At 44.5% G+C, this 14,575-nt stretch overlaps 1 protein-coding gene across 4 annotated transcripts in view; it reads left to right on the forward strand.

The window, feature by feature from the left end:
* The window catches only part of ascc1 (activating signal cointegrator 1 complex subunit 1), a 39,406-nt gene that overhangs the window by 14,968 nt on the left and 9,863 nt on the right, over positions 1 to 14,575 (forward strand). For 2 of the 4 annotated variants that reach the window (XM_042319063.1, XM_042319064.1), the window contains exon 9: positions 6,220 to 6,363. The exons of the other annotated variants lie outside the window; for them this stretch is intronic. In XM_042319063.1, coding sequence (XP_042174997.1) covers positions 6,220 to 6,336 — 117 coding nt within the window. In that variant the 3' untranslated portion in view covers positions 6,337 to 6,363. The remainder of the gene's footprint in view (positions 1 to 6,219; positions 6,364 to 14,575) is intronic. 4 annotated transcript variants of the gene reach the window in all.

A 14,575-nucleotide genomic window follows, 5' to 3' on the forward strand; every position in this document is an offset into this window, starting at 1 on the left:
GGTAGTCAGCTCATTCAGTCAGTAAGATGGTAGACAGTTCATTCAAGATGGAAGACAGTTCATTTAGTCAGTAAGATGGTAGACAGTTCATTCAGTCAGTAAGATGGTAGACAGTTCATTCAGTCAGTAAGATGGTAGACAGTTCATTCAGTCAGTAAGATGGTAGACAGTTCATTCAGTCAGTAAGATGGTAGACAGTTCATTCAGTCAGTAAGATGGTAGACAGTTCATTCAGTCAGTAAGATGGTAGACAGTTCATTCAGTCAGTAAGATGGTAGACAGTTCATTCAGTCAGTAAAATGGTAGACAGTTCATTCAGTCAGTAAAATGGTAGACAGTTCATTCAGTCAGTAAGATGGTACACAGTTCATTCAGTCAGTAAGATGATAGTCAGTTCATTCAGTCAGCAAGATGGTAGACAGTTCATTCAGTCAGCAAGATGGTAGACAGTTCATTCAGTCAGTAAGATGGTAGACAGTTCATTCAGTCAGTAAGATGGTAGACAGTTCATTCAGTCAGTAAAATGGTAGACAGTTCATTCAGTCAGTAAGATGGTACACAGTTCATTCAGTCAGTAAGATGATAGTCAGTTCATTCAGTCAGCAAGATGGTAGACAGTTCATTCAAGATGGTAGACAGTTCATTCAGTCAGTAAGATGGTAGACAGTTCATTCAGTCAGTAAGATGGTAGACAGTTCATTCAGTCAGTAAGATGGGAGACAGTTCATTCAGTCAGTAAGATGGTAGGCAGTCAGTAAGATGGTAGGTAGTTCATTCAGTCAGTAAGATGGTAGGCAGTTCATTCAGTCAGTAAGATGGTAGGCAGTTCATTCAGTAAGATGGTAGACAGTTCATTCAGTCAGTAAGATGATAGTCAGGTCAGTCAGTTAGTAAGATGGTAGACAGTTCAGTCAGTAAGATGGTAGACAGTTCATTCAGTCAGTATGAGGGTATTCAGTTCATTCAGTCAGTAAAATGGTCTGCAATTCATTCAGTCAGTAAGATGGTAGTCAGCTCATTCAGTCAGTAAGATGGTAGACAGTTCATTCAAGATGGAAGACAGTTCATTTAGTCAGTAAGATGGTAGACAGTTCATTCAGTCAGTAAGATGGTAGACAGTTCATTCAGTCAGTAAGATGGTAGACAGTTCATTCAGTCAGTAAGATGGTAGACAGTTCATTCAGTCAGTAAGATGGTAGACAGTTCATTCAGTCAGTAAGATGGTAGACAGTTCATTCAGTTCATTCAGTCAGTAAGATGGTAGACAGTTCATTCAGTCAGTAAGATGGTAGACAGTTCATTCAGTCAGTAAAATGGTAGACAGTTCATTCAGTCAGTTCATTCAAAGATGGTAGACAGTTCATTCAGTCAGTAAGATGGTAGACAGTTCATTCAGTCAGTAAGATGGTAGACAGTTCATTCAGTCAGTAAGATGGTAGACATTCAGTCAGTAAGATTCATTCAGTCAGTAAGATGGTAGACAGTTCATTCAGTCAGTAAGATGGTAGACAGTTCATTCAGTCAGTAAGATGGTACACAGTTCATTCAGTCAGTAAGATGATAGTCAGTTCATTCAGTCAGCAAGATGGTAGACAGTTCATTCAAGATGGTAGACAGTTCATTCAGTCAGTAAGATGGTAGTCAGTTCATTCAGTCAGTAAGATGGTAGTCAGTTCATTCAGTCAGTAAGATGGTAGTCAGTTCAGTCAGTAAGATGGTAGTCGGTTCAGTCAGTCAGTAAGATGGTAGGTAGTTCATTCAGTCAGTAAGATGGTAGGTAGTTCATTCAGTCAGTAAGATGGTAGGTAGTTCATTCAGTCAGTAAGATGGTAGTCAGTTCAGTCAGTCAGTAAGATGGTAGGTAGTTCATTCAGTCAGTAAGATGGTAGGTAGTTCATTCAGTCAGTAAGATGGTAGGTAGTTCATTCAGTCAGTAAGATGGTAGACAGTTCATTCAGTCAGTAAGATGGTAGACAGTTCAGTCAGTCAGTAAGATGGTAGACAGTTCATTCAGTCAGTAAGATGGTAGACAGTTCATTCAGTCAGTAAGATGGTAGACAGTTCATTCAGTCAGTAAGGTGGTAGACAGTTCATTCAGTCAGTAAAATGGTAGACAGTTCATTCAGTCAGTAAAATGGTAGACAGTTCATTCAGTCAGTAAAATGGTAGACAGTTCATTCAGTCAGTAAAATGGTAGACAGTTCATTCAGTCAGTAAAATGGTAGACAGTTCATTCAGTCAGTAAAATGGTAGACAGTTCATTCAGTCAGTAAGATGGTAGACAGTTCATTCAGTCAGTAAGATGATAGTCAGTTCATTCAGTCAGCAAGATGGTAGACAGTTCATTCAGTCAGCAAGATGGTAGCCAGTCAGGTAAGTGATGCAACAATACCTCTGGCTCTGTTTCATGTGGATTAGCTGCCCTCTGCTGGTAAAATGTAAGTACTACAATACTATATTCCTGATGCTGTCTGTCTGAATGGAGCAGTGCTCTAGTCCTGGGCCCAGTTTTTCCAAAGCTATCTATCTGGATTTAGCCTATCGGATAGGATTAAGAACATATAAATATTATGAATCGAAACAAATTAATAATTCACTTGAATGGGGACCGTTCTGTTCATTTTGGGCTCCCGAGTGGCACAGCGGTCTAAGGCACTGCATCTCAGTGCTAGAGGCGTCACTACAGACACCCTGGTTCGATTCTAGGCTGTATCACAACCGGCCGTGATTGGGAGTCCCATAGGGAGGTGCACATTTGGCCCAACGCCGTCCGGGTTTGGCCGGTGTAGGCAGTCATTGTAAATACGAATTTGTTCTTAACTGACTTGCCTTATTAAATAAAGGAAAAAATAAATATATAATATTCGTTTTTGCCCTCGCGCTACACACCGATTCCACTAGTCGGCTCGTCAAACCTATTGGTTCCCCAGGACCATAAAACACTGGAACAGAGTGTTGATTGGACCTGAGATATATTCCTGACAGACAACCCAACACGCTGGGTTTGATCCCTCCAACCAACGACATTTTATTAGTCATAAGAATTTAGAATGTTATGAGTGTTGTTAGAACTGGGAATTTATTTTAATTTGACCTTTATTTAACTAGGCAAATCAGTTAAGAACAAATTCTTATTTTCAATGGGTTAACTGCCTGTTCAGGGGCAGAACGACAGATTTGTACCTTGTCAGCTCAGGGATATGAACTTGCAACCTTCCGGTTACTAGTCCAACGCTCTAACCACTAGGCTACCCTGCCACCCAATCAGTCTTCATTTCCTCATTAGGTCCAATGATCAGTGTCTTCACAATGTATTCAGACCCCTTGACTTTCTCCACATTTTGTTGTGTTTCAGCCTGAATTTGACATTTATTAAATTGAGAGGTTGTTTGTCACTGGCCAACACACAATACCCCAGAATGTCAAAGTGGAATTATGTTTTTGGAATTATTTTACGAATTAATTTGAAAGAAAACGCTGAAATGTCTTGAGTCAATAAGTATTTGACCCTTTTGTTCTGTCAAGTCTAAACCACTTCAGTTGTAAAACGTTGCTTAACAAGACACATAATAAGTTGCATGGATTCACTCTGTCTGCAGTAATAGTGTTTGACATGATTTTTGAATAACTACCTAACCTCTGTGTCACACACATACAATTACCTGTAAGGTCCCTCAGTCGAGCAGTGAATTTCAAATACAGATTCAACCCCAAAGACCAGGGAGGTTTTCCAATGCAACGTAAAGAAGGGCACCGATTGGTAGATGGGTGAAAAGAAAAGAAATGCAGACATTAAATATCCCTTTTTATTTTTATTTAATTTCCCCTTTAATTAACCAGGTAGACAAGTTGAGAACACCTTTAATTAACCAGGTAGACAAGTTGAGAACACCTTTAATTAACCAGGTAGACAAGTTGAGAACACCTTTAATTAACCAGGTAGACAAGTTGAGAACACCTTTAATTAACCAGGTAGACAAGTTGAGAACACCTTTAATTAACCAGGTAGACAAGTTGAGAACACCTTTAATTAACCAGGTAGACAAGTTGAGAACACCTTTAATTAACCAGGTAGACAAGTTGAGAACACCTTTAATTAACCAGGTAGACAAGTTGAGAACACCTTTAATTAACCAGGTAGACAAGTTGAGAACACCTTTATTTAACCAGGTAGACAAGTTGAGAACACCTTTATTTAACCAGGTAGGCCAGTTGAGAACAAGTTCTCATTTACAATTGTGACTTGGCCAAGATAAAGCAAAGCAGTTAGACACATACAACAACACAGAGTTACACATGGAGTAAAACAAACATACAGTCAATAATACAGTAAAAACAAGTCTGGGGCGGCAGGGTAGCCTAGTGGTTAATAATACAGTAGAAACAAGTCTATATACGATGTGAGCAAATGAGGTGAGATAAGGGAGGTAAAGGCAACAAAAAAGACCATGGTGGTTTATTGAACGAGGCAAGTCAGTTAAGAACAAATTATTTTTTTCAATGACGGCCTGGGAACAGTGGGTTCGTTTTTGCCCTTGCGCTACACACCTGATTCCACTAGTCGGCTCGTCAAACCTATTGGTTCCCCAGGACCATGAAACACTGGAACAGAGTGTTGATTGGACCTGAAATATATTCCTGACAGACAACCCAACACGCTGGGTTTGATCCCTCCAACCAACCATAACTGAAAAGATCAATGACATTTTATTAGTCATAAGAATTTAGAATGTTATGAGTGTTGTTAGAACTGGGAATTTATTTTAATTTGACCTTTATTTAACTAGGCAAGTCAGTTAAGAACAAATTCTTATTTTCAGTGGGTTAACTGCCTGTTCAGAACGACAGATTTGTACCTTGTCAGTTCGGGGGATTCGATCTTGCAACCTTCCGGTTACTAGTCCAACGCTCTAACCACTAGGCTACCCTGCCGCCCCAATGGGGTATTATGGGGTATTGTGTGTCGATTGATGAGGAAATTGAAGGCACTGTGTTTGGGATAAATCAGCATGGCAGCCTATAGAGGGCTTTCATACACTCACGTCAGAATTGAATTCACGCTTGGGGGTCCTCCCAATGTTTAGATATGACAAACTGAGCCTTCAGCGCAGTAGCGTACCCTATTCCCTATATAGTGCACTACTTTTAACAGATCCCTATGGGCCCTGGTCACTATATAGTGCACAACTTATAACCAGATCCCTATGGGCCCTGGTCACTATATAGTGCACTACTTATAACCTGATCCCTATGGGCCCTGGTCACTATATAGTGCACTACTTATAACCTGATCCCTATGAGCCCTGGTCACTATATAGTGCACTACTTATAACCAGATCCCTATGGACCCTGGTCACTATATAGTGCACTACTTATAACCTGGTCCGTATGGGCCCTGGTCACTATATAGTGCACTACTTATAACCAGATCCCTATGAGCCCTGATCACTATATAGTGCACAACTTATAACCTGATCCCTATGGGCCCTGGTCACATATATGTCCCTAGTCTCTGTCAGTACCATGTGTTCCCTTGAGAAGCAACATGATGTTCCTAGAGAGTCTCTGTCAGTACCATGTGTTCCCTTGGAAGTTTATTTTATTCATCATTTTTATTTAACCTTTATTACACCAGGCAAGTCAGTTAAAAGAACAAAATGTTAATTACAATGACGGCCTACACCGGCCAAACCCGAACGACGCTGGGCCAATTGTGCGCCGCCTTATGGGACTCCCAATCACGGCCGGTTGTGATACAGCCTGGAATCAAACCAGGGTTGTCTGTAGTGATGCCTTAGACCGCTGCGCCACTCGGGAGCCCTTAGTAACCACAGTAACACCATCTTTGAGAGAGAGAGAGAGAGAGAGAGGTCTCATCGTTATGTCGTTCTGTTGATGGTTGTGAAGTGGAATTTAAGGAGAGTTATTGTTTTGTTAGGCTGTAGTTGTATCTATATAACCAGAACCTCCGTCAAAACTCTGGTCCAGTTCACAACGTGGACATGTAGAACTACATCAAGTGTAAACAGGAGATTCACATAACAATGTTAGTAGTGGTTTCCTAGGGTGTGTCGCAAATGGCTCCCTATTCACTATCTAGTGCACTTCTTTTGGTCAAAAGTAGTGCACTACTATAGGGAACAGTGTGTCATTTGGGACATACTATAACACTCAGATTGACAGTATTGTTCTAACTCTCTTGTCTTGTTCTTAACGTAGAGCTTTGGGTCGTACCATTTTGGGGAGTTTGATCTGAGTGCTGTCCAGATTTCCCAGAGGTATTCTACCGACTGCACCGGTTTCTACACCTCCGCTGGCCTTCTGAACTTCTCCTGACCACCTCTCCCCTGAACGTTCCCTCAGGTGAGAGAGAGAGAGAGGTAAAGAGAGAGAGAGAGGTAAAGAGAGAGAGAGGTAAAAAGAGAGAGTAGAGAGAGAGGTAAAGAGAGAGAGAGAGGTAAAGAGAGAGAGAGGAGAGAGAGAGAGAGGTAGAGAGAGAGAGAGAGGTAGAGAGAGAGAGAGAGGAAGAGAGAGAGAGAGAGGTAGAGAGAGAGAGAGAGGAGAGAGAGAGAGAGAGGAGAGAGAGAGAGAGAGAGAAGTAAAGATGAGAGAGAGAGAGAGAGGTAAAGAGAGAGAGAGGTAAAGAGAGAGAGAGGTAAGAGAGAGAGAGTAAAAGAGAGAGAGGTAAAGAGAGAGAGAACAGAAGAGAGAGTTTTTACATTGATTACCTTTGAGAAATTGTCCTGAGAGAGAGTAAAGGTCAGTTTCCCAGTAAGCAAGGTAATTTTGAGAGTTGTTTGACAGAGAGGTAAGGTAAAGAGAGTCTCTGGTAAAGAGAGAAGGTAAAGAGAGAGAGAGAGAGGTACCATGTGTTCCCTTGAGAAGGTAAAGATAGGTAATGTTCCAGAATTCTGAGAGAGAAGGTAAAAGAGAGAGAGATCAAAGAGAGTCTACTGTTGGCCAGCAGAGGGTAAAGAGAAGCTTTATTAAGAGAGAGAGGAGGTAAAGGAGAGAGAGAGTCTGTGTTGCAGGCATTTTGAGGGCAGTGACACTGTTGTCAACAGTTCCCTTCAGTACATTGATTACCTTTACTGTAAATTGTTGTACAGTTCTTCAGTGGTCAGTTTTCAGTGCTTTACATCATTTTTTTTGACAGTTGTTTGTCCAGACGTCAGGTAAATCTCCAATTATGGTAAATTTCTCAAAAATCAGAAGCTGTAAATGTCTTCAGGCTGTTGTCTGTCACATCAAAGCAGTACTGTTGGCCAGCAGAGGGCTCTAGTCAGGCTTTCCCCCTGTGGAGTGCAGGGAGCATTCTCTCGTCTGTGTCTGTGTGTGCAGGCATTTTGAGGGGCAGTGACACTGTTGTCTGTCACTTCCCTGTCAGTGCTGTTGTCTGTCCCCCCTGTCAGTGCTGTTGTCTGTCTTCCTGTCAGTGCTGTTGTCTGTCCCCCCCCCCTGTTGTCAGTGTCTGTCCCCCCTGTCAGATTGAATGTTGTCTCTAACTCCCTGTTGTCTTGTCAGTGCTGTTGTCTGTCAGTGCTGTTGTCTGTCACTTCCCTGTCAGTGCTGTTGTCTGTCCCCCTGTCAGTGCTGTTGTCTGTCTGTCCCCCCTGTCAGTGCTGTTGTCTGTCAGTGCTGTTGTCTGTCCCCCTGTCAGTGCTGTTGTCTGTCAGTGTTGTTGTCTGTCACTTCCCTGTCAGTGCTGTTGTCTGTCCCCCTGTCAGTGCTGTTGTCTGTCAGTGCTGTTGTCTGTCCCCCTGTCAGTGCTGTTGTCTGTCAGTGCTGTTGTCTGTCACTGTTGTCTCCTCTGTCAGTGCTGTTGTCTGTCCCCCCTGTCAGTGCTGTTGTCTGTGGCCCAGTGCTGTTGTCTGTCAGTGCTGTTGTCTGTCAGTGCTGTTGTCTGTCAGTGCTTCCCTGTCAGTGCTGTTGTCTGTCCCCCCTGTCAGTGCTGTTGTCTGTCAGTCCCCCTGTCAGTGCTGTTGTCTGTCAGTACTGTTGTCTGCCCCTGTCAGTGCTGTTGTCTGCCCCCCTGTCAGTGCTGTTGTCTGTCTTCCTGTCAGTGCTGTTGTCTGTCCCCCCTGTCCCTGTCAGTGCTGTTGTCTGTCCCCCCCCCTGCCAGTGCTGTTGTCTGTCCCCCTGTCAGTGCTGTTGTCTGTCACCCCCTGTCAGTACTGTTGTCTGTCCCCCCCTGTCAGTGCTGTTGTCTGTCAGTGCTGTTGTCTGTCCCCCTGTCAGTGCTGTTGTCTGTCCCCCCTGTCAGTGCTGTTGTCTGTCAGTACTGTTGTCTGCCCCCCTGTCAGTGCCCCCAGTCAGTGCTGTTGTCTGTCAGTACTGTTGTCTGTCCCCCCTGTCAGTGCTGTTGTCTGTCACTTCCCTGTCAGTGCTGTTGTCTGTCACTTCCCTGTCAGTACTGTTGTCTGTCCCCCCCCTGTTGTCTGTCAGTGCTGTTGTCTGTCAGTGCTGTTGTCTGTCACTTCCCTGTCAGTGCTGTTGTCTGTCCCCCCTCGTCAGTGCTGTTGTCTGTCCCCCCCCTGTCAGTGCTGTTGTCTGTCAGTACTGTTGTCTGTCCCCCCTGTCAGTGCTGTTGTCTGTCAGTACTGCTGTCTGTCCCCCCCCTGTCAGTGTTGTTGCCCCCCTGTCAGTGCTGTTGTCTGTCCCTCCCCTGTCAGTGCTGTTGTCTGTCCCCCCCCTGTCAGTGCTGTTGCCCCCTGTCAGTGCTGTTGTTTGTCTTCCTGTCAGTGCTGTTGTCAGTACTGCTGTCTGTCCCCCCTGTCAGTGCTGTTGTCTGTCAGTACTGTTGTCTGTCACTCCTCTGTCAGTGCTGTTGTCTGTCCCCCCCTGTCAGTGCTGTTGTCTGTCAGTACTGTTGTCTGTCACTCCTCTGTCAGTGCTGTTGTCTGTCCCCCTGTCAGTGCTGTTGTCTGTCTTCCTGTCAGTGCTGTTGTCTGCCCCCCTGTCAGTGCTGTTGTCTGTCAGTACTGTTGTCTGTCAGTACTGTTGTCTGTCCCCCCTGTCAGTGCTGTTGTCTGTCAGTGCTGTTGTCTGTCAGTACTGTTGTCTGTCACCCCCCTGTCAGTGCTGTTGTCTGTCACTCCTCTGTCTTGCCCTTGTCTGTTTGTCTGTACTGCTGTCACAGTCTGCTCAGCTCAGCTACATTCACTTCCTCCTGTCCTGCCCTCAGAGAGATGTTCTGCTGTCACAGTCTGCTCAGCTCAGCTACATTCACTTCCTCCTGTCCTGCCCTCAGAGAGATGTTCTGCTGTCACAGTCTGCTCAGCTCAGCTACATTCACTTCCTCCTGTCCTGCCCTCAGAGAGATGTTCTGCTGCTTGCTTGGCATGTCATGCAGGAGGGAAATATCTACCACCGAGTGTACTTGGCTAGCTTTGTCTGTCAGCTCAAAGACACTCATTACTAGCATACTATAGCAGCTAGAACACACACACACACACACACACATTTGTCCTTCTTCCTGGAGTCTTGTCAACAGCAATGATTAGACAGGGTTACGCAAATGCCCCCAGCCGACCCAGCCATCCTGCCGAGCATCAGAACATTGATAGTGACACTGTGTTGTGTCTATAGAATGTATCTGTTCAACCCTCCTCCTTGGCTCCCAGAGGCCTCGGAGACAGAAGAGAAACAGTCAGAAAGTATTCAGACCCCTTTCCCACAGATGGTTGGTTACCTTACAGCCTTATTCTAAAATGGACTTCATTGGGTTTTTCCCCCCTCATCATTCCACACACAATACCCCACAATGACGAACCCAAAACAGGTTTTCATTCTACACACAATACCCCACAATGACGAACCCAAAACAGGTTTTCATTCTACACACAATACCCCATAATGACGAACCCAAAACAGGTTTTCATTCTACACACAATAACCCATAATGACGAACCCAAAACAGGTTTTCATTCTACACACAATACCCCACAATGACAAACCCAAAACAGGTTTTCATTCTACACACAATACCCCACAATGACAAACCCAAAACAGGTTTTCATTCTACACACAATACCCCACAATGACAAACCCAAAACAGGTTTTCATTCTACACACAATACCCCACAATGACAAACCCAAAACAGGTTTTCATTCTACACACAATACCCCACAATGACGAACCCAAAACAGGTTTTCATTCTACACACAATACCCCACAATGACAAACCCAAAACAGGTTTTCATTCTACACACAATACCCCACAATGACGAACCCAAAACAGGTTTTCATTCTACACACAATACCCCACAATGACAAACCCAAAACAGGTTTTCATTCTACACACAATACCCCATAATGACGAACCCAAAACAGGTTTTCATTCTACACACAATACCCCACAATGACAAACCCAAAACAGGTTTTCATTCTACACACAATACCCCATAATGACAAACCCAAAACAGGTTTTCATTCTACACACAATACCCCATAATGACGAACCCAAAACAGGTTTTCATTCTACACACAATACCCCATAATGACAAACCCAAAACAGGTTTTCATTCATAATGACAAACCCAAAACAGGTTTTCATTCTACACACAATACCCCATAATGACGAACCCAAAACAGGTTTTTTTAGAAATGTTTGCACATTATACACAATACCCCATAATGAAACCCAAAACAGGTTTTCATTCTACACACAATCAGACCCTTAATGCAGTACTTTGTTGTACAAACCCAAAACAGGTTTTCATTAGTACACTACTTATAACCTGATCCATATGGGCCCTGTGCCAAGCTTGGCACACCTGTATTTGGGGAGTTTCTCCCATTCTTCTCTGCAGATCCTCTCATCTCTGTCAGGTTGGATGGGGAACGCTGCACAGCTGTTTTCAGGTCTCTCCAGAGATGTTCAATCGGGTTCAAGTCCGGGCTCTGGCTGGGCCACTCAAGGACATTCAGAGACTTGTCCTGAAGCCACTCCTGCATTGTCTTGGCTGTGTGCTTAGGGTCGTTGTCCTGTTGGAAGGTGAACCTTCGCCCCAGTCTGAGCTCCTGAGCGCTCTGGAGCAGGTTTTCATCAAGGATCTCTCTCTACTTTTCTCCTTTCATCTTTCCCTCGATCCTGACTTGTCTCCCAGTCTTTAGGGATGGTGCCAGGTTTACTCCAGACATGACGCTTGGCATTCAGGCCAGTGAGTTAAATCTTGGTTTCATCAGACCAGAGAATCTTGTTTCTCATGGTCCGAGAGTCCTTAGGTATCTTTTGGTAAACTCCAAGCAGGCTGTCATGTGCCTTTTTTACTGAGGAGTGGCTTCCGTCTGGCCACTCTGCCATAAAGGCCTGATTGGTGGACGGCTGCAGCGATGGTTGTCCTTCTGGAAGATTCTCCCATCTCCACAGAGGAACTCTGGAGCTCTGTCAAGAGTGACCATTGGCCAGCTCTAGGACGAGTCTTGGAGGTTCCAAACTTCTTCAATTTAGGAATGAAGGAGGCCACTGTGTTCTTGGGGACCTTCAATGCTGCAGGAATGTTTTGGTACCCTTCCCCAGATCTGTGCCTTGTTCAAATCCTGTCTTGGAGCTCTACGGACAATTCCTTTGACCTCATGGCTTGGTTTTTGCTCTGACAGTGCTGTGGGACCTTTATATAGACAGGTGTGTGCCTTTCCAAATCATGTCCAATCAATTGAATTTACTACAGGTGGACTCCAAGTTGTGGAAACATCTCCAAGGATGATCAATGGAGACATGATGTACTGGAGCTTCATTTTGAGTCTCATAGCAAAGGGTCTGAATACCTATGTAAATAATGCATTTCTTGTTATATATAAATTTGCAAGAATTTCTGAAAACCTCAGCCACTGCCTATCTCCTGAGACTGACTGACTGACTGGCTGACTGACAGAGACAGAGAGAATGATCTCAGTGTCATGTAGACAGACAGTAGAAAATGCCACAGTCTCTATTGACAAAAGCATCAAATGACTCATCTAGTTTTAAGGCTTGTTACTGTCAGGAAGGAGAAATGAAAACCGAAAGGCTCAGGTAAACTGTCAAGAGCTTGGCTTATTCATTCTTGGAAACATCCCATAATACCCTCCTAGTAAGTACAGGGGGGGAAAGGGCCTGATTTGCAGGTTAATTAAATTCAGGGCTGCAACACTCTTTTTCTTTTTGGCAGGAGAGATGTTATTCAGGATGTAGTGTGCTGGGCAAAGGTTTCCAGGAATGACTAGACCACATGTCAGGAGTCAGGACACTGCAGCGTAGACCACATGTCAGGACACTGCAGAGAAGACCACATGTCAAGTCAGGACACTGAAGGAGACCACTGTGTTCACTGCAGGAAGACCATGTCAGGACACTGCAGAGAAGACCACATGTTTTGACACTCAGTAGACCTCAGGAGTCAGGACACTGCAGAAGACCAGACATGACTGTGCACATTGTCAGGACACTCAAGACCACATGTCAGGAGTCAGGACACTGCAGAGAAGACCACATGTTGACACTGCAGAGAAGACCACTGTCAGACCACATGAGGTCATGGACACTGCAGAGAAGACCACATGTGACACTACAGAGAAGACCACATGTCAGGAGTCAGGACACTGCAGAGAAGACCACATGTCAGGACACTACAGAGTAGACCACATTTCAGGACACTGCAGATAGACCACATGTCAGGAGTCAGGACACTCAGATAGACCACATGTCAGGACACTACTAGACCAGACCACATGTCAGGACACTACAGAGTTGTCAGGAGTCAACACTACAGAGTAGACCACATGTCATCACACTACAGGTAGACCACATGTCAGGACACTACATTTTGAGTCTCATAGCAAAGGGACACTACAGATAGACCTATGTAGGACACTGCAGAGTAGACCACATGCATTTCTTGACACTACAGAGTAGAAATTCAGGACACACAGAAGACCACATGTCAAAACACTGCAGAGTAGACCACATGTCAGGACACTACAGAGTAGACCACATGTCAGCTGACTGACAGAGACAGAGTCAGGACACTACAGAGTAGACCACATGTCAGGACACTACAGAGTAGATCACATGTCAGGAGTCAGGACACTGCAGAGTAGATCACATGTCAGGAGTCAGGACACTACAGAGTAGACCACATGTCAGGACACTCAAATGACACATGTCAGTTTTAAGTAGCTCAGTTACATGTCAGGACACTACAGAGTAGACCACATGTCAGGACACTACAGAGTAGACCACATGTCAGGAGAGCAGGACACTTAGATTCATTCTTGGATGTCAGGACACTACAATAGACCACATGTCAGGAGTCAGGACACTACAGAGTAGATCACATGTCAGGACACTACGGAGTAGACCAAATCAAATCAAATTTTATTTGTCACATACACATGGTTAGCAGATGTTAATGCGAGTGTAGCGAAATGCTTGTGCTTCTAGTTCCGACAATGCAGTAATAACCAACAAGTAATCTAACTAACAATTCCAAAACTACTGCCTTATACACAGTGTAAGGGGATAAAGAATATGTACATAAGGATATATGAATGAGTGATGGTACAGAGCAGCATAGGCAAGATACAGTAGATGGAATCGAGTACAGTATATACATATGAGATAAGTATGTAAACCAAGTGGCATAGTTAAAGTGGCTAGTGATACATGTATTACATAAAGATGCAGTCGATGATATAGAGTACAGTATATACGTATGCAATGAGATGAATAGTGTAGGTAAGTAAACATTATATAAGGTAGCATTGTTTAAAGTGGCTAGTGATATATTTACATAATTTCCCATCAATTCCCATTATTAAAGTGGCTGGAGTAGAGTCAGTGTCAGTGTCAGTGTGTTGGCAGCAGCCACTCAGTGTTAGTGGTGGCTGTTTAACAGTCTGATGGCCTTGAGATAGAAGCTGTTTTTCAGTCTCTCGGTCCCAGCTTTGATGCACCTGTACTGACCTCGCCTTCTGGATGATAGCGGGGTGAACAGGCAGTGGCTCGGGTGGTTGATGTCCTTGATGATCTTTATGGCCTTCCTGTAACATCGGGTGGTGTAGGTGTCCTGGAGGGCAGTTGCCGTACCAGGCGGTGATACAGCCCGCCAGGATGCTCTCGATTGTGCATCTGTAGAAGTTTGTGAGTGCTTTTGGTGACAAGCCGAATTTCTTCAGCCTCCTGAGGTTGAAGAGGCGCTGCTGCGCCTTCTTCACGATGCTGTCTGTGTGAGTGGACCAATTCAGTTTGTCTGTGATGTGTATGCCGAGGAACTTAAAACTTGCTACCCTCTCCACTACTGTTCCATCGATGTGGATAGGGGGGTGTTCCCTCTGCTGTTTCCTGAAGTCCACAATCATCTCCTTAGTTTTGTTGACGTTGAGTGTGAGGTTATTTTCCTGACACCACACTCCAAGGGCCCTCACCTCCTCCCTGTAGGCCGTCTCGTCGTTGTTGGTAATCAAGCCTACCACTGTTGTGTCGTCCACAAACTTGATGATTGAGTTGGAGGCGTGCGTGGCCACGCAGTCGTGGGTGAACAGGGAGTACAGGAGAGGGCTCAGAACACACCCTTGTGGGGCCCCAGTGTTGAG

The sequence above is a fragment of the Oncorhynchus tshawytscha genome, unplaced genomic scaffold (assembly GCF_018296145.1).
Source record: "Oncorhynchus tshawytscha isolate Ot180627B unplaced genomic scaffold, Otsh_v2.0 Un_scaffold_822_pilon_pilon, whole genome shotgun sequence".
Classification (NCBI taxonomy): Eukaryota; Metazoa; Chordata; class Actinopteri; order Salmoniformes; family Salmonidae; genus Oncorhynchus; species Oncorhynchus tshawytscha.